The following is a 21358-nucleotide window of genomic DNA, read 5'->3' as shown; positions in this document are numbered from 1 at the left end:
GGGGGGGGGGGGGGCTCGACATCAGATCATCCAACATTCCCTCCATCCCTCCCCTCAACTGAGTTCCATCTTAATTTTTGACCACTGAGAATGTTCCCTACCTTCTGCAAACTTAGCTCTCCAATCAACTGAAAGCTTAATTTAAAAAAAAAAAGCTTAATTTATTTTGCCATGATTTCAAGATGTGTTCAAAGAAAGAGAGCATGTGTGGAATATATTCATATATAAATGTAGTATGAATGACAGAAAAAGGCAATTCACAAACCTGTTCCCAACTTCCCTCCCATCTTCCCCCCAGCCCCCCACCATTATGTTTTGCTCTTCTCTAAGCAGCATTACTAATTGTTTTCCCTTCTCTACCCAACATCTAACCTCAGTTTGAATTAACAATAAATGAAGGGATGGATGAGTGAATGAATTGTTTAATGAATTCATTCACTCATCCATTAGGGCCACCTACACCTTCTGAGTGTCTGTATCTTGAATTCTGATTATTACAAATACACTGAAGATTACAATAACAGAAAAGAAGGGAAGAGGCAAGAGAGGCGTTTTAAAAAGTATTGAGTACTGCACCTCCTTAAGAAAAAAAAAAGCCTTGCAGGAATTAAATCTGGAAAGTGAAAAGAGCTGAACTGTAAGACATAGACAATGTTAAAACTGAGTTCGGAGATGAATGAACGTGAACCTGACTGGTAGGGGAGTCAGGTGGGAGCTGGGCTGAGTGACCGGTGTTGACTCATGAAATTGGAATCCATACAGGCCATTAGCTAAACACACTCAATAAACCATAGACTCCATCTAGCTACTCACATTATAAAAGTCTCTTCACATAGAGGATATTTTCCATGGTGATCATTTCTGCCCTCCTAATAAGATTTAATTTATAAAACTTTAATTGGCATTTTGCTTTTCAGTGCCATAGTCCCTGTACGAACAGAGGTAGTTAATCTTTCCGGAGCTTTTGTAGCCAGTGTTTACTCCAAGAATTAGCTCAAATCCTTTGCTTAGTCATCAAGTGGTTCATTATTCTTTGTAAGTGATTAGGAGAAGGGTTCTCAGGGTCCATGGTACACTCGAAGACCACGTCTGACATGGAGAAAATTAAAATGAAAAGGGACTTCTTTTGATAGATAAAAGGGTAGACTTTTAATGATAGAAATGGATCCTTCTGGAAGAATATTTTATTTTGGTAACTGCTATATATTCGCAGAACCTCCCAGAGTATTTAAACGAACCTCTCCACACTGATTGATGGCTCATCCTTTACTGTATGGAGGTAGAACAGAGGAAGTGGAGGATAAAGTGGGTCATTTTAGATATATTATTATATATAATAATAATATATTACTAATAATAATATATTACCAGGATTGCCAAGATGAGGCCTAAAGCAAACAATCCTCTTCCATCCAAGTTCAATGAGAGACTTGAGTGTAAAACACTTCGTCTTGTTTTTCTCACAAGGTCCATATGAATCTCCTCCATATCTGCTCTAAATGTTTCTGAAAAAGCTCACATACCCTTTATCCTTTATAATCAAAACGTTCCCCCTGATGTGCTGAGTGGCTTGAAAAGCCCAATTCAGAGTCTATCAGGAACATCTTCTATCTGCAGCAATAAACTGCGGTAGGTGTTCACAACACCTGTGTGACTGCTGGTGCTGTGTACAAGGTGAATGGAGGTGTGGGGCAGAGCTGATGTGCTGCAGGCTCTCAGAGCCAGGCATGGAGGGGGGAGGGCTGCACCCCTAGCTGCAGGAGGCCAGCAGCGCTCACTGGGAGAGGTCCCTGTGTCTAGGGGAACAGCTCCTTGACTAGGCGCATCTTTCTCCGCTGACTCAGCCTGGCTTGGGCTTGCCCAGCGCTCCACTCATTATCGTGTTTTCTTTACAACTTTATTCCCACTGCTTACACGCACATTCTTTCCAAGTTTCTTAGTTGAAATCCCCAGAAAGAAGACTCTGGTTGAGCCCATCTTTTCATGCCAAGCCACCTGTAACAGCTAATTAATTGGTCCATGGGGACCCTGGCCTTCCTTGGGGCAAGAGCTTTGGTCTGTGGTCACTAGTGTCTACAGGGATAGGGCATGCAATGAGGCTTTGGGGGTATGAGGGAGTGAACTAGATTCTGTGAACACAGGGAAGGTGACAGATCATGCCTAAGGCAGCCCAGATGATGGCCTCCAGGAGTCCCTTGGGCAGTATCTCCTTCCACCTTTCCTCCCCTAGGGCCAACTATGCCCTGGGGCCCGGGGAAGAGATAGATCTCTTTCAGTTCATTCTGGAGGCTGTTATTTTAGCCTTGGTTCTTTAAAACCTGAGCCCGGGCAAAACTTACTAAGATTTGATTGGGATATCAAAATGGACACTTGGGCAAAGGGTGCCGTAGTGACAAGTAAGTGTCCTATCCTAATGCAAAATTTGCTCAAACTTATTAAAAAACAAGGAAAGGCTTAATTATTATTTCTGGCCTACGAGACAAAATGTAAATATCCAGTGCTATGAAAATAGATATAGGGAAAAATGTCCTCTGATGCACCGTGGAAATGCAGATCAAAAGCCTTGAAAAGGTACACAGCCCTCCAACCTATCAATTTCATTTGTAGTGTGGAGTTGAAAATGTACACAGTACCCCTCGTGTGAAATAAATATAGCCCTTTAATTATCTATGACTGATCTTACTTCCTCCAGAGCACCCATCTTGATAGGAAGTGAGAGGAAACTCAATTTAGTCCATGCAACTAAAACCCAGTTTAATTCAATATACAAACTAACCATTTAGATACTCAGTCTAGCAAGGTAATTGCCCAGGCTCTCATCAATTCTTCTACTTCATCATAGGTTTAGGTACGTAGGGGATGGAAGGGCTTACATATCCTACGACAGTAGGGAAAAGGCTCTCTGGAGTTCATATATGGTACAATCCCATTTCCACTATTAAAATAAAAGTGCAAGGGCACCTGGATGGCTCAGTCAGTTAAGCATCTGCCTTCAGCTCAGGTCATGATCCCAGGGTCCTGGGATCAAGCCCTGCATTGGGCTCCCTGCCCAGTGGGGAGTCTGCTTCTCTCTGCCCCTCTTCCTCTGCTCCCCTCCCCACTTGTGCTCTCTCTCTCAAACAAATAAATAGAATCTTTTTAAAAAAATAAAATAAAATCAAAGTGCAAGTATGTCAAAGAAAAAAGTCTGGGAAGGTATAAAGCAGAGTCTTACCCTTGAGTTATCTCTGGGAGGAAAAATTGCACTGGGCTACCACTGTCTTTTACATTTATGTTTTGGCTTGATTTTATAAGAAGCATGCCTTAATTTCATGATCAGAAAAAAAAATAATGATGTTTCATTCTGATAAAAACCGAGTCCAACAGGATGTTAAATGGGGTTTTGATTGAAATGCATCAAAACATCAAAGCATCAAAGCAAGGTGTGAGCAGACCACATGGATTTCAAAGGCAATCTTCAAAATCTGGTTAACGGTGTCTTGGTCCTTGAGCTAGGGAATCCCTCACCCAGAGGGAGGAAATAAGAGAGTTAGAAGAGGGGAGATTCAGGGAGGATTTTGTGAGGAGGACTTCCCTGGGAAAATGTGTGGGGTCACCTGCTCCCTCCCCTCCAGTCTAGTGAGAGAGGCTTCAAGGGGATGGATCACTCCAGCAGCTTGAGTGTGCTGCGGAAGGGCAGTACGTAGACAATAGGGCAGTGCATAGACAATGGCCCAGGACAGGCTGGTTCTGGAAGGCTAAGCAGCCTTGGCTGAGAGAAAAGGGCCTGGGTGAAAACTGCTCAGCCCTCTGGGTAGAGGTCAAATGAGACACAAGTCCTGGGGACCAGCTGAGGAGAAGGCAGAGCCCAACTAAGAGTGGCCAGTGAGGACAAGGGGGCCCCAGCAGTGAAAGGCTGGGTGACAAGTGCCACAGCTAAGGCTGTAGGGAGCAGGGGGCAGGGGGCCCCTGCTAAAGGAGAAGGAACTGAATCAGAGGAGCCCAGCAAGGGAGTCTCCCAGGACCTCAGGGTAACCTCCAAGATCAGTTGTAAATATCTGCCAGGGGACCCATGGCCTCTGGGTCCCCAGGTATAGGGCCCACAAAGCCAAAACTATTCCCCTTCCCTCTCCTCCTTTCCCCACTTCAACCTTAAAGGCCAGAAACAGGGGCGCCTGGGTGGCTCAGTTGGTTAAGTATCTGCCTTTGGCTCAGGTCATGATCCCAGGGCCCTAGGATTAAACTCCGCATTGCATAGCATCGGGCTCCCTGCTCTGTGGGGAGCCTGCTTCTCCCTCTCCCTCTGTTGGTGCTTTCTTTCTCCCTCACTCACTCTCCCTCTCTCAAATAAATAAAGTCTTAAAAAAAAAAAAGGCAGAAACAGCAGCAAGAGGAGGAAGAAGTGATAAGAAAGAGAAGGAGCTAAACACAACTCCCTCCCATGATGCCCACAGCCCACCTGCCATGGGCCCTAGCTTTGGGGGAGTAAGAGAGAAATCTTATCTTTAAATGAAGATTTAAATATTGATTAGTATGTTGGGCTGGACCCTTGTAATTATTTAATTAAGCCAGCATTTATAACTTAAAGTGACCCCTGGACGTTTACCTAAGGGTGCCGAGAAAAATTTATGAAGTTGGCAGGATTTTTATATACAGTCTTGGAAAAGACCATCCTAACCGCCATTGGAAGGGATTAAAAGCAGTGGAAGACAAAAACGAAGTGGCTTTGGTGGATACAACCCATAAGTCCTGCATCTTCAGCATACTGGTTGTACTACGCTCCTTTTTTAAAAGCCACTCTGCCTTGAGTTTCTAGATACACTATAGCAGTGCCACCCAGATGTTGGCTAGGAGCCCCTCATTCCTTGGAGGTCTGGGTGTAATGGCATTAGACCCAGCCAATTCCACAGCCTGGAAAAGTTGAGCTTGCCCAGTAACTTGCGCTCATTCTCAGAGACTTACTCGCCTAAGGTCTCCCCATCCTCTTATTTCTGAATCTGTTTTGCTTTCTGCTTTTCCCCCTCATCAGCCTGGATGCAGAAATGAGCATCTCTTAGCATTCCCTCTATAGGAGAATCTCCTCGCACAATGAACAGTTGTGAGTTTTGGAGACTTTCCCGAAGGTTTTCCATCTTGTCAGAGTGGGGCAGTGTCAGGTGGCCAGGGAGCTTGTTTTAGTTAGAGTTCACCACACATAACTGAGTGACTGCTATTATTCAGGCACAGGGTTAAATGCTGGAGATACAGAGTAAGTGATATCCACCATCCTCAAGATACTTAAAGTTTAGATGGGGAGAGAACGTAAGAGAGTATAGCAAGTGCCTGTTAGAGCCCAGGTTGCCATGGGAGCACATGGTGGTGGGGGCATGCGAACAGGTCTGTGGTGAGGATGTGGGAAGTCAAGGAAGACTTCGCTCAGTGATAAAAAGGCAGATTACATAAAGAATCAAATAGAACTTGAATGGAGTTGAACTCCATTGAATCAAATTGAACTAGAGAAATCTAGTCAGAGATATTAAAAACTCAAGAGATGGGTTCAACAGTTTAGATGCATGAAAAGACAGAGTCAATGGATTAGAAAATATGGCAGAGGATGGGGCGCCTGGGTGACTCTCAATTTCTGGTCATGTCACGATCGCAGGATTCTGGGATCGATCCGGCAGCTGGCATCAGGCTCCGTGCTCAGTGGGGAGTCTGCTTGAGGAATCGCTTCCTCTCCTTCTGTCCCTCTTCCTGCTTGCACGCTCTTGCTCTAAAATAAACAAATCAATCTTAAAAAAAAATTAAAAAAGAAAATATGGCAGAGGAAACCTTCTAAAATAGAGACAACATAGAAAATCCAAAAACAAGGGTAAGAGGTACAGAGAATATAGTGAGAGGATCTTACTTTTATCCAGTTGGAGTCCCAGGAGAAGAGAGAATGAGCTGAGACAATATTTGAAGAGATAAAATCATTTTCCACAACTGATGAAGAGAGTTCAGAATCACAAAGCACAACAAATCCCAAGCATAACTAATTATAAGAAATCTATTCTTGGTACATTGAAATAAATCTGCAGAAAACAAAAACAAAAACGAAAAAGAAAAAAATTAAAGACAGGCAGGGGGGGAAAAGATTGTTTTCAAAGGTGCAACAGCTAGACAGATAACTGATTTCTCAACAGCAACAGTGGAAACCAGAAAACAGTACAGTACCCTGAAATGCTAAAAGTAAACTGCTAGTCTGAAATTCTACATCCAGCTAAAATCTCCTTCACGTGTAAACACGAGAAGAAATTTTGGGACTAAAAAAAAAAAGAGTGGTCTATCCACTAGCAGAAACATTGTTATTAGTTTTCTATTCCTATGTAATAAGTTACTACAAATTTAGCAGCTTACAATAATACCCATTTATTTTCTCTCAGTTCTGTAAATCAGAAGTCCAGGTAAGGACCAATCAGGCTCATTACTCAGAGTCTCACAAGGCCGAAATCAAGGTTTTGGGTAGGGCTGGGGTCTCATCTGAGGCTTGAGGTCCTCTTTCCAAGATCATGTGGTTGAAAGTGAGGTCTAAAAGAAGTCTAAGACTTAAAATTATATAAAGTATATTCTCTGATACAATGAAATTACAACAAGAAAAAAAAAAACAACTTAGAAAACTCCATATTTATTTGGAAATTAAGAAACACTTCTAAATAACACATAGGTCAAATAAAGTATCACAAAGGAAATTAGAAAATATTTTGAACTGAATGTTAACAAAGCTTTTAATGCATCAATTCCCATGGGATATAGGTGACAAAGGGAAATTTATAGCCTTAAGTGCATATATATTACAAAGTAAAAAGATCAAAAATTCATGAGCTAAGATTCAATCTCAAGAAGTTAGAAAAAGAAGATATGGGATACTATATTATTATTCACAAAGATTTACTAACCCAACTCTGGGCAGCAACATCAGGCTTAGCCCTATTTCTTGCTCTAGTCAATGGAATGTATACGGGACTGTGATGTGTCACATCTAGACAGAAGTTTTAAGATTCAACATCTAGTTCCCCATACTGTCTCTTTTCCCTCTGCCATGATGACTGTCAGTGTTCTAGACAGTGGCTGTTCTACCAGCTCAAGCCCCAGGGTAAAGACAATGCGGAGAAGAAGCCAGCCAACCTGGATGGAACAGGCAGAATGAGAAACTATGCTGTAAAAATCCCTGAGACATTTTTTTCTGGATTGTTTGCTATTGCAACATAACCTAACCTATTCTGACCCTTATAGAAGTCCAAAAGAAGGGGCACCTGCGTGGCACAATTGGTTAAGCATCTGACTCTTGGTTTTGGCTCAGGTCGTGATCTCAGGGTCATGAGATCAAGCCCTACATCGGAGATCTGCACTCAGCGTGGAGTCTGCTTAGCATTCTCTCTCCCCTCTCCCTCTGCCCGCTGCCCCCATCTCTCTGTCACCCTAATAAATTAATAAATCTTAACAAAAAAAGAAGTACAAAAGAAACCCAAATACAGAAAAACAAATGAAATAATAAGGATAACAGCAATAAAGAAACGGAAAGGAGTGTGCCATAGAGATCAACAAAACCAAAAGTTGGGTCTTTGAAAAGACCAATAAAACTGATAAATCCTTAGAAATTATCAAGAAAATTAAAAAGAGAGAAAAAATTAAAAAGAGAGAATGCACAAATAACCAATGCCAGAAATGAAAAAAGCAGGTATCACTATACATTCTATAAACACTAAAAAGATAATAAGAGGATTTTATAAATAATTTATGCTTAAAATACGAGAAGTTAGATGAAATGAACATAGTCCTAGAAAAATACAACTTATTGAAAATTGATCTAGGAAGAAATAGAAATTTCAAGTCCTATAATTTTTAATTAAATTGAATCAGTACTTTAAAAACTTTGAATAGCTAAGGGAAAAATAATGCATACTGTATACAAATGCTTTGGAGAATAGAAAAAAATGGTATACACTCCAATTCATTTATACAGGTAGTTTATGATACCAAAAGCCAATGAAGATAGTTTCAGAAGAGAAAATTTAGCCAAATCTCACTCATGAACATACATACAAAAATCCTAAATAAAATATTGTATCAAGCAACATATAAAAAGGAAAATACATTATAACCAATGTGGCAGACAGTATAATGGCTCCCAAAGATGTTTATATCCTAATCCTCAAAACCTGTGAATATGTCATCTTACATGGCAAAAGGGTCTTTGCAAAGGTAACTGAATTAAGGCCCCTGATATGGGCAGATTATCCTGGATTATCCTGTGAGCCCATTGTCATCACAAGAGTCCTCATAAGAGGGAAGCAGGAGGGTCAGAGTCGGAGAGAAGATGTGCCCATGGAAGTGGAGATTGGAGCCACGGGCTTTGAAGATGGAGGAAGGGACCACCAGCCAAGGAATGCAGCCAGCCTCTAGAAATTGGAAAAGGCAAGGAAACATATTCTCCCCTAAAACCTCCAGAAGAACTACAGCTCTGCCAACACCTTGATTTAGCCCACAAGACCCACTTTGGATTTCTGACCTCAAGAATTGTAAGATATTAAAGGTGTGGTATTTTAGGCTACTATGTATTTGGGAATTTGTTACAGAAGCAACAGGAAACAGATACAACAAAGTTGATCTTATTCTAGAAACACAAGGATGCTTCAACATTGGAAAATCAAAATAGCTCACCAGATAAGTAAATTTGAAGGAGAAAAATCATATGACTGCTCAATAAATAGGAAAAAAATTCATAAAATTCAACTCCGATCATTATTAAAAAAGAAAACAGGGGCGCCTGGGTGGCGCAGTCCTTAAGCGTCTGCCTTAGGCTCAGGGCGTGACCCCAGCGTTCTGGGATCGAGCCCCACATCAGGCTCCTCCACTAGGACCCTGCTTCTTCCTCTCCCACTCCCCCTGCTTGCGTTCCCTCTCTCACTGGCTGTCTCTGTCAAATAAATAAATAAATAAATAATCTTAAAAAAAAAAAAAAAGAAAACAAAACAGCTTTACAACAAACTAGGATTAAAAGCATCTTTCTTAAAAAAAAAAAAGAATCTTTCTAAATCAGATATCCTTTATCAGAGGTTGCAGAAAAATCATGCTACACATCATTATACTTCAATAGGAAAGGAAAGGAAAAGAAAGGAAAGGAAAGGAAAGGAAAGGAAAGGAAGAAAGAAAGGGAGAGAGGAAGGGAGGGAAGAGGGAAGTTGGGAGTAAGCAATGAAAGCAATTACCATAAAAGAGCAAAAGTAATTACCAAAGAAAGCAATGGAGTAATTACCATAAAAAGCCAGCAGTTACGTTTAGAAAGAACAGGGTTGTATTTGGGAAGGGATATACTGGGGGCTTCCGGGATGCTGGTAAAACCTTACTTTTTTCTAGGTGGTAGTTAAGAAAAGCGCTTCATAATAATTATGTTTTATGTACTTTCCTTGAATTGTGTTATTTTTCACAACAAAAATGTTTTTAAAAAGGTAGAAAAGAAAGAAAGGGGGCACCTGGTTGGCTCAGTACATAGAGCAAGCGACTCCTGATTTCAGGGTTGTGAGTTTGAGTCCGAGGTCGAGCACAGAGATTACTATAAAAAAAAAAATCTTAATGAAGAAAAGAAGGATTTGAAAAGTATAGAGCAAAGCTACATTTTAAGGCCTAAAACTGCTATCATCATTGAAGGGCAGACACTCAGGTTGCCCTTAGGAGGGGTGGAGCTTAAAATCAGCCCAGCTAACAAGAGCTGAAAGGCTCCGAGGCTCTGAGAGCTTCTGGGTTGGCCTGACTTCTCTCTTCTAGGATCGCAGTATCTGGGCAGAGAACCAGCACTGGCAAAGGCTAGGAGAAAGTGTAGGCCCCCACTCTGGGGTGGGTACCATCGTGGCAGTCCTGCAAGAGGACACAGAAGGCACCGAGGGGAAGCAGGAGTTACCTGGGGCCCCAGGGAACAGAAGGGACCCAGGTGATGGGAGAAGTGCACGGAGAAGGTGCTAGTAGTATCTCAATCATGAAATGGAGGAGGGGTGGGGATAGAAAACATCCCAGAGCTCTCATCTCCCAGGCCTGAGAAAACTTTTTAATATTCTAGGGTTTTAAAGTTAACATAACAAATCATTACTGAGTGCCCCCTATGCCAGAGCATAAAGAATTCGTGGTTTTGAAGCTCGCCTTATTATAAGGGCCTTATCCCTCACCTGATGATTCCCTGCAGTTTTTCTGGCAGCTGTTAAAGGGAAAGACTGACCATATACAGCCAGTAGAGTTTTCATGGCAACATTCTAGGAGGGCTGGCTCGGCTGGCCAGTCTCGGGCACTAATCGTTAAGACACGAGACAGCATGGGTCCAAAATGCTATGAGCCAACCAACACCATCATAAGTGAAGTTGATTTCCAAATGTAAGGACTGTGGGCCACGTGACCACAGAAGACAGGGCAGGCTCTGTATCACACACACGGATGATCTGAGTGCATGAAAGCACTGTTAGCTATGAAGAAAAGGTTTAATTATAAGCAAATTCAGGGTTTTCAGGGTTACTGTTGGGAACACAGGGCTCTGGGGGGCCCCCCGAAGAGCAAATACAAGAGTGCGAGAGAAGAGGGGAGTAGAGGCAGGGAGGGGATGTCTCCACCTCTGGAGGGCCTAATTACTCCCCGCACTGTCACGAGTAGAAATCAGTGATTTGATGGGGTAAGGAGACGTGGTAATAATCACACATAATACTTCTCTGCATCAGTACACAGGAAGAATCCAAACCACGTGCACTCAGCTTACTGCTGACGTTGACATGAGTTTTCAAGTATAGGAAACTCTTGCCTAGGACGATTAAAGTTGTAAACAACTACTGTTTTTTGCAGAAATTTCAAGAAGTAACCTTTTTTTTAAAGTAATCTCTACACCCAATGTGGGCCTTGAACTCAGGACCCCAAGATCAAGAGTTGCACATTCTACCAGCTGAGCCAACCAGCTGCCCCTCAAGAAGTAACCTTTTCTTTTCTTTTTACGATTTTATTTATTTATTTGAGAGAGAGAGCAGGAGAGAGCAAGCAGGGTGGAGGAGCAGAGGGCAAAGGAGAAGCAGGCTCTATGCTAAGCAAGAGGATCCTGGGATCATGACCTGAGTCAAAGGCAGACCCTTAACCGACTAAGCCACCCAGGCGCCCCAAGAAGTAACCTTTTCAATGAATTTTGCAACTTTTCAATAGACTGCATCTAACCACTGTTTATTCTCTAAGACTCTTGGAAACCGTTGCCTAAAACCCTCACTCAGCTATTGTATCGTGACTCTTGCCCAGTCCTACCCAAGCTCCTCATTGGAAAAGCCGCCTTAAAATAGACCCAACACTTCATAAATATCCCGATGTGGCCCCCCCAGCACAGAAGCTACTATGACTCTGCACAGTTGTGTTTTCCCTTCCTGCGATCAGAACACACGCGGCTTTGCTCTCTCACAAAGTTGTTTTGACACTGTTTTCAGGGAGCAGCATTCGATTATGAGGCCTGCTGAGACCTCCTCGCCACTGCGGTCAAGACCCTGACTCAGAAAGGATGCTCCTCTGAGGCCCTCAGGCCCCTCAGGAGTCTTTAGACCACGGCAGTGAGAGATGTAAGTCTTGAGCCCGAGCTCCCGAAATACAGGGTCTATTTGTCTCCACTAATAAGAAACCCCTTCCAGGAATCCTTGGATTATCTGACCATATTTGAAAATCTTTTCTCCCCCTTGGTTGGTATCTGCCTTATTAGGAACAATACTACTCCTTGTCTATTTCCATCCTGCTCATTTTTGTTGTGCATCTGTAAAAGCCAGTTGACAGTGGCAAGGACCGATATGGGTCCCAATAAGTATGTCCCTAACCTGGCCCAGGGACAAATCTTGTCTTAGGCCACTTACGAGAACTCTCCTCAGACTTGTTTTGAGGTTCAGCGAAGATCTCTCCACACATTCTATCTGCTGGGAAGTATAAATTCGTCGGAGTTGAGGTTGGATAAGGTCTAGTGTGAGGCTGGGGGCCTTAAGCCCACAGAATGCACAAGCAACTCTTGACTGACCATTTCCAGGCTCTCAGGGCTCTGCCTCAGTGCAAACCTCAGTCCATGCCTTCCTCAGGCCAGACTTTTGCTTCTTATGTGTATTCATGCTATACCCAAATATATGCACTGATCTTTCCAAATAGCATCATGTCACCAAGGATAATTTAGAATCACAGTGGCCACCACCAGGAAGTTTTGATATGAACTAAGTTATTTATTTGAGAGATGCCTTAGAATGTAAAGGCAACATAATTCCAAGTACCCATAGCACGAGGAAGCATCCAAAAGAAACTGGATTGCTCTTAATGGATTGCTTGGCCAAAGCAAAAGAAAAATGTGAACAAGTTAAATCTTTTAGATTCCCCCCAAACCACAACTCAAGCCTACTCTCCTCTTCCCCCATGCTATGCTTCTCCATCTCCTGCTACCCCTCTATCTCTTCCCCTGACCCACTCCCCCTCCTTCCTGGCCAGCCAGGTACCCCAAAGCTCACTTACCTCTTTAAAGTAAACCCCCTGCGGAACAGAGAAAACCTCTTATGGTGGATTTTAAGCTCTGATTTCATTCTCAGCTGAAAGCTATCGCCAGAGACTCTGCAGGGCCTAGACAACAGAGAGAAAATATTGCAGAGGAATTTAGAATCATTTGAGGAACTTATAGCCCAGAGCAGCCACATATACTCCAATGCATTCCTATGTGAGTAGGAACTTCAAATGCAAGAAGTTCAATGAAAAAGTCAGAATGGAAACACCCCCCCAATGGTGACTTAAAAAGCTGTCAATTGCACAGGGAAGCAAAGGAGTTTAGAAAAGCTACACAGTTGGTCGGCGTCTTTGGAGGCTATCCTTTGTCTTTCCTGTGAAAATAGATTGTGCTCTGGTTCAGTTTTTCAAGCCAAAAAAGGAGAAGTCTGATGGAGACCTCAGGTGTAGGTTAATACCTATGGACAGCATGCAAGAGTTGATCCTGAAGCAGACCTGACCCTGGCTCGCTCTCTTATCTTTTTGTGAATGGCCTTGAACCAGAAATAGAGGAGCAATACTGTGCAAGCAAAAAGTAGAATGGGAAAGAGCCTCAAGGCCAGACCTCCAAAACCCTGCTGAATATTTTGCAAGAGTTCTAGAACTAAGAAATGAACAATGAAGATATCAATGAAGGTGTTCAGTTTCTCATCCTACTCTTAAACACACAAGGAAACATTTCCCTAAAAATTAAAGGACAACCTTACAAATGTTTTACTTATATGGGCACAAAAATATCAATCTTAAACCTGACCACTAGCACACAACCCTTTCCTTGGAGTCTTCGAGCTACTCCAGTCACACATTCATCCTCAAGCTGCCTCCCCAGGCCCCAGCCCATAACCATCGGCCTCAAACCTTTAACCAACGAACACCACACTCATTAGCTTAATAGCAAGGGATTTACTGTGTGAATGGAACTGCCATATTAAATGCTTTCCCTGATGGTCCTTTCCTTCCGGTTTGGTCCCAGAGTGCTTCCTTATTCGTAAGATCTGGCTCATTCAAATAATGATCTACGAGTACTTCTGTGTGTAAATCAAGCAGATTGAAAATCTTTTATGGGCAAAAATTCTACAGAGACTCTACTGGAGCTAAACCCATCAAAGTTCAAGCTCTACCCAAACCTGCAGATAGCCTCTAAAACAAGGCGATATAAGAAGGAATAAAACTAATACTCAAAAGCCTTAAAGAGAAAGGAGGCTCATACCTTGTCCCAGTCTTTGTGACACTCCTATCCTCTCAGTCGAAAAACCCTGTGGGCAGGAATATAGACTCGTTTAGGACTGCAGGACTACGAATTAGTCACTCACTGCTTCCATTTAAGATCAAACTCAAATACTATTCTATCTTCAAGGCCTACACAGATTACGTGTTTTCCAGTTGTAGATCTATGCGGTGCTTTCTTTGGTGTCTATTTATTTTATTTTAAGGATTTTAAGTAATCTCTACACTCAACATGGGGCTCACACTCACAACCCCAAGATCAAGAGTCGCATGCTCCACTCACTAAGCCAGGTGCCCCTCTTTGGTGTCTCTTTAAATTAAAAGTTAATACTTGTCTTCTCGAGGGGAAATCAACAATAGTACCTGGACCAGTATGCCTCAGTTTACTGAGGTGCCCTCCTACATTTCACAAGTCCTCAACCAGAACCTCAAGCGCCTTACATTGCCCCGTAATTCTATTCTTACTCAGTAGTTGGACAATCTTTTGTTGTGTTCAAAGATGAGGTGAGCTGCGACGCTGATTCATCTACTGCTTACTCTCTTAGCTCAGAGAGGGCATTAAGGGTTCCATAGAAGAGTTGGCAATTTGTCAAGGAAGTACCCTACCCAAGACAAGGCATCCCATGGAGGAAAATCCCTTGCTCCAGACAACGAGCTGTGCAAAGGGTTTCTGGCCAATAACTAAGACAATTATGAGGATCCTTGGGCCACTGCAGGCAGAACATTCCCAACTTCTCTGAAATCTGCATGCCATTAATTCGACCTACCCAAGTCCTTGCTAACCACACCTTTTCCCTGGGAACATGAACAGGAAGAGTCGTTTTCTGAATTCAGATTAGCTCTTTAGTACCCTCCCATTCTGGGCCTAACCAAATACCATAGACTTCCATCTAAAAGTACCTTCTTAACTTCATGAGAATCGAGACTAATAGCTTACTACAGCTTCACTTGTGGTCCAGCGACAGCTGTGGTTCACTTGTGGTTCAGGGGTAGCCAGCTAAACTAGTGGAGTCTTCTGTCTGCTTGGCTGGTCCCTCATTCGGAACCATCTTTGTTGCTTCCTAAAATTACACCTTTCTTAGCAGGTCGATTTACCTCCCATGAACTCCAATACTTTCTCTGAGGTGCTAAGACTGTCAGGCAGTGCCCTCCCTCACTCTGGTAAGTAATCAACCCCGCTTCTGATCAGCAAGTTATTTCAGCAGCATTTTCCGGCCAGCAAATGACGACAATCTTTATCAGAATTTGTCCTAAACTCTCATCTGAGAAATTTCAGATTATTTAAAAATAAAAACCACCACCACACTTTCTACACGCCTTTTATTTTGGCAAATATTACTAATACAAACATGGCTGCTCTTTGCTCTCATTCCTACATTCTCTTAATCCCCTGAAAAATGCTGGTCACTAGCAGGCTCGGGGCTTATCTCTGCTGGAAAAGAACCACGAAGGGATCAGGAGTGTGGCTGCAGTATTGAGGACCAGCTCATTATAAGTTCTAACCACTATATCGCATTCCTCTCTCCGATGCCCCATACCCACACAAATCTTGGAGTCCTGCAACCCGGGGGCAGGGTTGGCAGGGAGAAAAAAGGGAGGAGGGGAGGTTTCCTTATTTCTAGCAGGGCTGCCTCCCCCCCCTCAACTCCGTTGTCCCCTGCCTGCCCCAGGGCTGACTCTGGGGCATGTCAGCCCCGGGGAAGGTCACAGGGTATTCTCAGGGAACCCTCATCCAAAGGACATGCATGCACAGCTCTCTCCAACTGAAAGCTGCTTCTGGTGACCAGCAAGGGCAGCCAAAGGCTAACCAAATGCCACTTAGAGGAGGTGACAGGAATAGGCGCTGTGTTTGTGTAAATGGAGTAAACCGGCCCTAAATTCCAACTGCCAGAGTTGTCCCTATTTTCCTTCCTCTATTTCCTGGCCCCTGGGAGTTCAGAATTGACCCCAGGTGCTCAGCTCAGCAGCAAAGATCAGGAAACGCTGTCCCCCAGCAAGGAATGAAGCTGCATTTGGAATCTGGATTGGAGGGTATCCACCAGGGCTTTGTGGGGGTGGGGAGCAGAAAACTGGCCCTCAACAGATAATCCCAGGTAGCAAAGGGCCCGGGGAACTAATCACCGGTAGCCTGGCTCTGCTTGACACACACCTTACCACAGTTGCAGCTGTCCAGAAGCGCGAAGCGGCGGAGTCTCCTGACACCGAGAGTGGCCAAGCTTCCTCCCACGGTCATGTGTCAGACAGCGGCGAAGCCCTGCACCTTGAGGAGGAAGGTGGACACCTAACTCTTCGGAGTCTATACTAAAAAGCTTGCCCTGACCTTTCCGTTGGAGTCTTGGGTCTGCGCTGTGCACTCTGTCACATACAGGGGAGTTTTTTGGTCTCGCTGTGATTTCTTGCATGATAGCCTCAATCCCCACACTGGACTGCAAGCCGCCCCCGAGGCGGGGCCACCCTAACCAGTCCCTTCTCCTTCAGGCCACCCTGTAATTCCTTGAACTTCTTTGTACCCCACAGCGCCAGGCTAAGCCCTGCCGTGTGAGTTTTGATCACAGTCTTCAGACACCAGAATTAAGAAAGAAATACCAAGTTGGAAAACAGCTTAACACGGTTAAGAACTCCAGGGTAACGGGAGTCCAAAGAGGGCAGGCCAGCCAGGTCGTGCGGGCAAGTCAGGCTGGAAAGAGGAACTCCGCTGTTAAAAAAGAAAATGAAAAGTCTCTCGGAGTGCAGGCGCCCGGAGCGTCGAGGGGCTCCGAACCGGCCTGTTCCGCACCGCCCCGATCCCCCGCCCCCGGCCCGAGCACACCGGGGGTGGCGCGCACTGCCGCGCGTCCCAGCAGCGCCGGCTCCCGGGGAGGCTCACTCTCGCAGGCAGGGGCGACGCGCCGGCCGGCCTCTCCCCGGATTTGTGACGTGCCGGGGGCAGCGCTGGTGACGAGGCCACCACACAAACCGGGGCGTCGGGGCCGGGGGTCCCCAGGCCAAGAGCCCCGATGGGATGGGGAGGGGGCGGGGAGCGAGGCGCCCCCGGGCGCGGGGGCCCCGCGCAGCATTAAAGTGAGCGCCGAGTCTCCTGCGGCGGCGGTGGGGGCCTGGCGCTGGCGGCGGGGCGGCCGCGAGCGCTCATCGCGCGCCTGGCTGCTGTGGCCGCGCTGGCCGCCCGCGCTCCCGGCTCGCCGAGGCCGCGCCACGCCCCCGCGGAGGTGGAGCCGCGGCCAGGGGCGGGTCCGCAGCTGGCGGCGCCCGGGCCCGGGGCGGGGGCTCTGGCAGCAGCTGCAGCAGCGGCGGCGGCGGCAGCGCCAGGAGCTGCTGCAGCAGAGGCGGAGGCTGCTCCTGGACGCGTCTGGGCCGCGCAGCCGGAGCCCCAGCCCGGAGGCGCCGGGCGGTGCGCTGGGTGCTGCTGCTGTTGCCGCCGCCCGCCCGCCGCCGACAGGGCCCCCGCTGCCGCCGGGGCCCCGGCCGCCTCCCGCGCCCCCTCCGCCCCCGCCCGCGTGTGCGCCCCAGCCGGGACGCCGCCCCCGGCCGGGTCTCCACTTCTCGGCCGCACCTCCCATGACAGCGCCCGCGCGAAGATGGCTGCGAAGGGCGCGCACGGCGCCCACCTGAAGATGGAGAGCGAGCTGGAGCGCTGCCGCGCCGAGGGCCACTGGGACCGCATGCCCGAGCTGGTCCGGCAGCTGCAGACGCTGGTCGTGCCCGGCGGCGGAGGCAACCGGCGAACCAGCCCGAGCGCCGTGTTCACCTCTCTGGACACCGGTGAGTGAAGGAAGGGGATGGCTCCCGAGCACCCGGCGCGCAAAACGCGCCGCCTCCTCCAGGAAGCGGGCCCCGACTGCCCCCGGGCCGGCGACGGCCGCCTTCGGTATTACCCTTCCTGTAGTGCTGGTTTTAGGAGCAACCAAGGTAATTAGGAAGGTTCTTATGCCCCAGGAAGAAAACCACATGCAGGTTTGGGCGCTTTGGGGGAGAGAGAGAAACTGCCCTTGCTCCCTGCCCTTTGGGATCATGTGGGCAACTCCATCTACTGTGAAATGGTGGTATCGGCACGATCAGCTCAGGGCAAGGGCTGGACTCAGGCGCCGCCCCTCCACCCTGCGCCCGGTCCCTAAACTCCACCAGGTGAAGGCTATCTTTCTTTCCTTGCTCCCCTCCTTTCCCCAGTTGACAACGGTGCTCTGTCCCCAGCACACAGGGTTGCGTTGGCGAGCGCCAGGGTGGGGTGGTGAAGTGGAAAAGAGGCCTGGTAAGCCTCAGTTTCCTCATCTGTGGTCGGACTCGGGACCCATCTAGCCCTGGCATTCGGTGGCTTTGGCAGTAGGGCTGGTTTGGCCGGGCTGGGCTCTTAGGCTGGGGCGGGAAAGCACCCTGATGTGGCAGTCGGGGGAACACCCCGCCCCAGGCTCCAGCCTCAAATCCTGTTCCTGGTGCCCTCAGCTCAGCCTGAGAGCCCTCCCCAAGCCGTCTCTGTGCCCCACCACTTTAGAGCCTTGTGGAAGGAGGCAAGAGTCAATGAACGCAGATATGAAGAGGTTTAAAGACTGCCCTGCCTGTGGAATAATAATAGTAGTAGTAGTAGCCATAGCTTACACTTACCCAGCACTCCCTGTGTGCCAGGCACTGTCCTACTAAGCACTCCGGTCAGTTAATTCCTCCCAGCAGCCCCATGAAGCAGGCACTCGTTTGCCCCACTTGCAGATAATGGAAGCAGAGGCCCTGAGAAGTTAAATAACTTGATCATCCAGTCAGTAAGTGGTAGAAGCAGGATTTGAATGCAGGGTTCTGAGTATATGCTTTTAACCACTGACACTGTTACCTCTTAATGATGTGCAGCACAAAACCCCAGCCTGAGGAGTTGCCAAAAGGGATGGGGCGGGGGGGGGGGGGGGGGGGGGGGGGGGGGGGGGGGGGGGGGGGGCAGAGAGGTCACCAAAGGGCAATCATGTGGCAGGTTGTGGAGCTCAGAGGAAAAGGAGTTTTTGAGAAGCAGCAGAATGTGTACTGGCCTCAGGCTGGTATTGGGAAGGTCAAAGCGTATTTGCCCAATGAGGGGGAAGGATAGAAGGACACTGAGGGGGCTAGGTGACAGAGACAGATGGACAGTCGGGTTGAGGCTTTGAGATTGGTCTGAGCATGGCAGTGAGGGAGAGTGACCAGAGCAGAAAGCGGGTGAGCCCTCCTCTTCCAGGGCAGAATAGAGAAATTGCAGGTGCTCCTCTGTCCCCCGTGTGGGGGGATGTAGTGGGGTGGGAATGGAAAGGGACCCACAAAAAGAGCCCTGGGGCCTGGGTGAGTTATGGGAATCTGAGTAAGGTTGGCCCCACAGAGAAACATGCTGGGCCAAGACAGGAGCCTGACCTCCTCAAGTTCATATGGGTCTGTATTTCCTAAACTGTTTTTTAGGGGTCTCAAGGAAATTACATAGTTAATTGGTATCCCACGAAGAAAGAGCTTAGGGAGCCCAAAAAGTAAAGAAACTGGACCTAATAGATTCAGGGGTGTTAAAAATTTTTTTAACTGCAGGACTTTTCAGAGCCTTTATTTTTATTTATTTTTAAGATTTTATTTATTTATCTGAGAGAGAGAGGGTGAGCAAGAGAGAGCGCAAGCGGGAGAAGGGGCAGAGGGAGAGGGAGAAGCAGACTCCCTGCCGAGCAGGGAGCCTGATGTGGGGATCCATCCCAGGTCCCTGGAATCACAACCCAAACTGAAGGCAGATGCTTAACCAACTGAGCCACCCAGGCGCCTCTTCAGAGCCTTTAATATGTTCAATTGCCTATGATGTACAAGCCAAGGTTGGAGTATAAATAGCATATTTCTCAAACTTGCCTTGACCATATTCTATGAAGCATTATTGGGAAACACCAATATGGCATAGTTTATAAATGATGTGGTATGGTTATAAAGTGCTTTCCCTATTTTTTTTTTTTATTTTTATAAACAACCTTGTGGGGAGAGCAGGAGTAGTTGTCTCCATTTTAGACATCGGGACACCAAGGCCCAAAGAGGTCACATAACGTGTATGTGACAGAGCCTGTGTGCAAGCCTCAGTCCTGCCACCAAGTCTCCCTACTAGTGAAGGTGGGGGTGGGGCACAAAACCCCTGGCTTGGCTTCACTGTGGGGACTGCCTGGCACAAAGAGGGAGACTGAGGGGGGTAGTGGGGTCTCTTCTGCCCACTTTTGGGCTTGGTTGTGCAGATGATTTTTCTCCCACTGTTAAATCTGGATACGCTATCCCAACACACACACGGGCACACACACAGACGCACAGGAGAAAGGAAAACAAATGGCTCCCAAACCTATGTGTAGAGCATTTTCTTGGATTGTCTGCTATTTTGATTCTCTCCTCGGGGTTCCTTGATCACTCGAGGGACTGAGGGCCTGTTTTTTGGAGCAGTAGAATGCTGACCCCCTTCAACCTAGGAGGGACGTTCTTATTGTACCACTTGGTCTATTAGACTCTTTTAAAGTCAGTGACCAGAAGCTTCAACAGTTACATATTTGGGGAGAGGAGAGGGAACGTATTGAGGGAGGAGCCAAACCCCAGTTGAACCCCATTTTACAAACTGAGGCCCTGAGCCCTGCTATATCTGCAGGATTTCCTACAGAGACGAAAAACCACGCCCAGACCATCTATTTCAGTCCAGGGGGCAGAAGGGGAGGGCCCACTGGGGGGTCCTCTCTGGAGTCTGGTGGGAATGAAGGGTCAGGAGGTGCTCAGGCAGAGGGGCCCCTCCCCCCTCTAATCTGGGGAGGCTGCTCCCCACCACCTGCCTGGGGGGAAGGTGGTTGCCACCGTTAGAACATTTTCTTTCAAACACATCCGGTTTAGATTTGGTCAGGATGGAGCAGGGGAACCCCAGAGTGTGGCTGGCTGTGATGGAGTTGGTTCATGTAAAAACAAAGAACTCATCCAAGTGGTTAAAGAAAAAGAAATGAATATTATGAAAAATTTCCAAAACCTCAGAAAAGCAGGACAATGACTCCCATGTACCCATTAACCAGCGTCAGTGATTATGAACTCAAGAATGATCTTGTTTGAGCTACACCCCAACCTGCCCCCCCGCACTGAATACCGTAGTAAGTACTTATTAATAAGAACTCTTTTTTTCTTTCAGTTGTGAAGAGATTTATTTACAGTGGTGTATAAGCACATACGTAAAGAAGTGGCGACCATCGGGAGCCAGTGTAAAAACTGGCTTAATTAAGATCAGAGGTCATTTTTCTTAATTAAGATCAGAGGTCTGTTACAGTAAAGGAATTCTAAAGAGAAAGTAGGATTTCAGTAAGTCAGAATGTCATGGACAAGATAGGATGATGGTTTAGATAGTAGGTTGAACTTTCTTTTTCTCTTCTTTTTCTTTTCTTTTCTTTTCTTTTCTTTTTTTTTTTTTTTTGCAGTTTTCTATTTGTATGTAATCAATTGTATGATCCTTTCTTTTTGGACCAAATAAGAGCTCTTTTGAAAAGGGGCGCCTGGGTGGCACAGCGGTTAAGCATCTGCCTTCGGCTCAGGGCGTGATCCCGGCATTATGGGATCGAGCCCCACATCAGGCTCCTCCACTATGAGCCTGCTTCTTCCTCTCCCACTCCCCCTGCTTGTGTTCCCTCTC

At 46.5% G+C, this 21358-nt stretch overlaps 1 protein-coding gene and 2 long non-coding RNA genes across 10 annotated transcripts in view; 1 reads left to right on the top strand and 2 right to left on the bottom strand.

Moving 5' to 3' along the window:
- Positions 1 to 4197, bottom strand: part of LOC121101047 — a 12972-nt gene extending 8775 nt beyond the window's left edge. Inside the window, exon 1 of the long non-coding RNA XR_005832995.1 lies at positions 3215 to 4197. This is a non-coding gene — a long non-coding RNA (uncharacterized LOC121101047). The remainder of the gene's footprint in view (positions 1 to 3214) is intronic.
- A 1283-nt stretch (positions 4198 to 5480) lies between these two features.
- On the bottom strand, positions 5481 to 17486 carry LOC103671238. Of its 8 annotated transcripts, none has more exons than XR_005832991.1 (7): positions 17349 to 17486; positions 16330 to 16438; positions 15893 to 16003; positions 13727 to 13772; positions 12493 to 12597; positions 5867 to 6032; positions 5481 to 5731 (listed from the first exon to the last, which is right to left on the bottom strand). It is a non-coding gene; the product is annotated as an uncharacterized LOC103671238 (long non-coding RNA). The 8 variants fall into 8 exon arrangements; XR_005832992.1 differs by lacking the exon at positions 17349 to 17486 and adding an exon at positions 16610 to 16899; XR_005832987.1 differs by having other exon boundaries at positions 15893 to 16438.
- TTC7A (tetratricopeptide repeat domain 7A) overlaps positions 17319 to 21358 on the top strand; it is a 115238-nt gene continuing 111198 nt past the window's right edge. The window contains exon 1 of the mRNA XM_040623505.1: positions 17319 to 17502. Within this exon, the coding sequence (XP_040479439.1) occupies positions 17319 to 17502 (184 nt within the window). The remainder of the gene's footprint in view (positions 17503 to 21358) is intronic.

This window comes from Ursus maritimus, unplaced genomic scaffold, assembly GCF_017311325.1.
Source record: "Ursus maritimus isolate PB19 unplaced genomic scaffold, ASM1731132v1 scaffold_6, whole genome shotgun sequence".
NCBI lineage: Eukaryota > Metazoa > Chordata > Mammalia > Carnivora > Ursidae > Ursus > Ursus maritimus.
The sequence above is the reverse complement of the archived record's forward strand: the minus strand, read 5'-3'. Positions and strand labels throughout refer to the sequence as shown.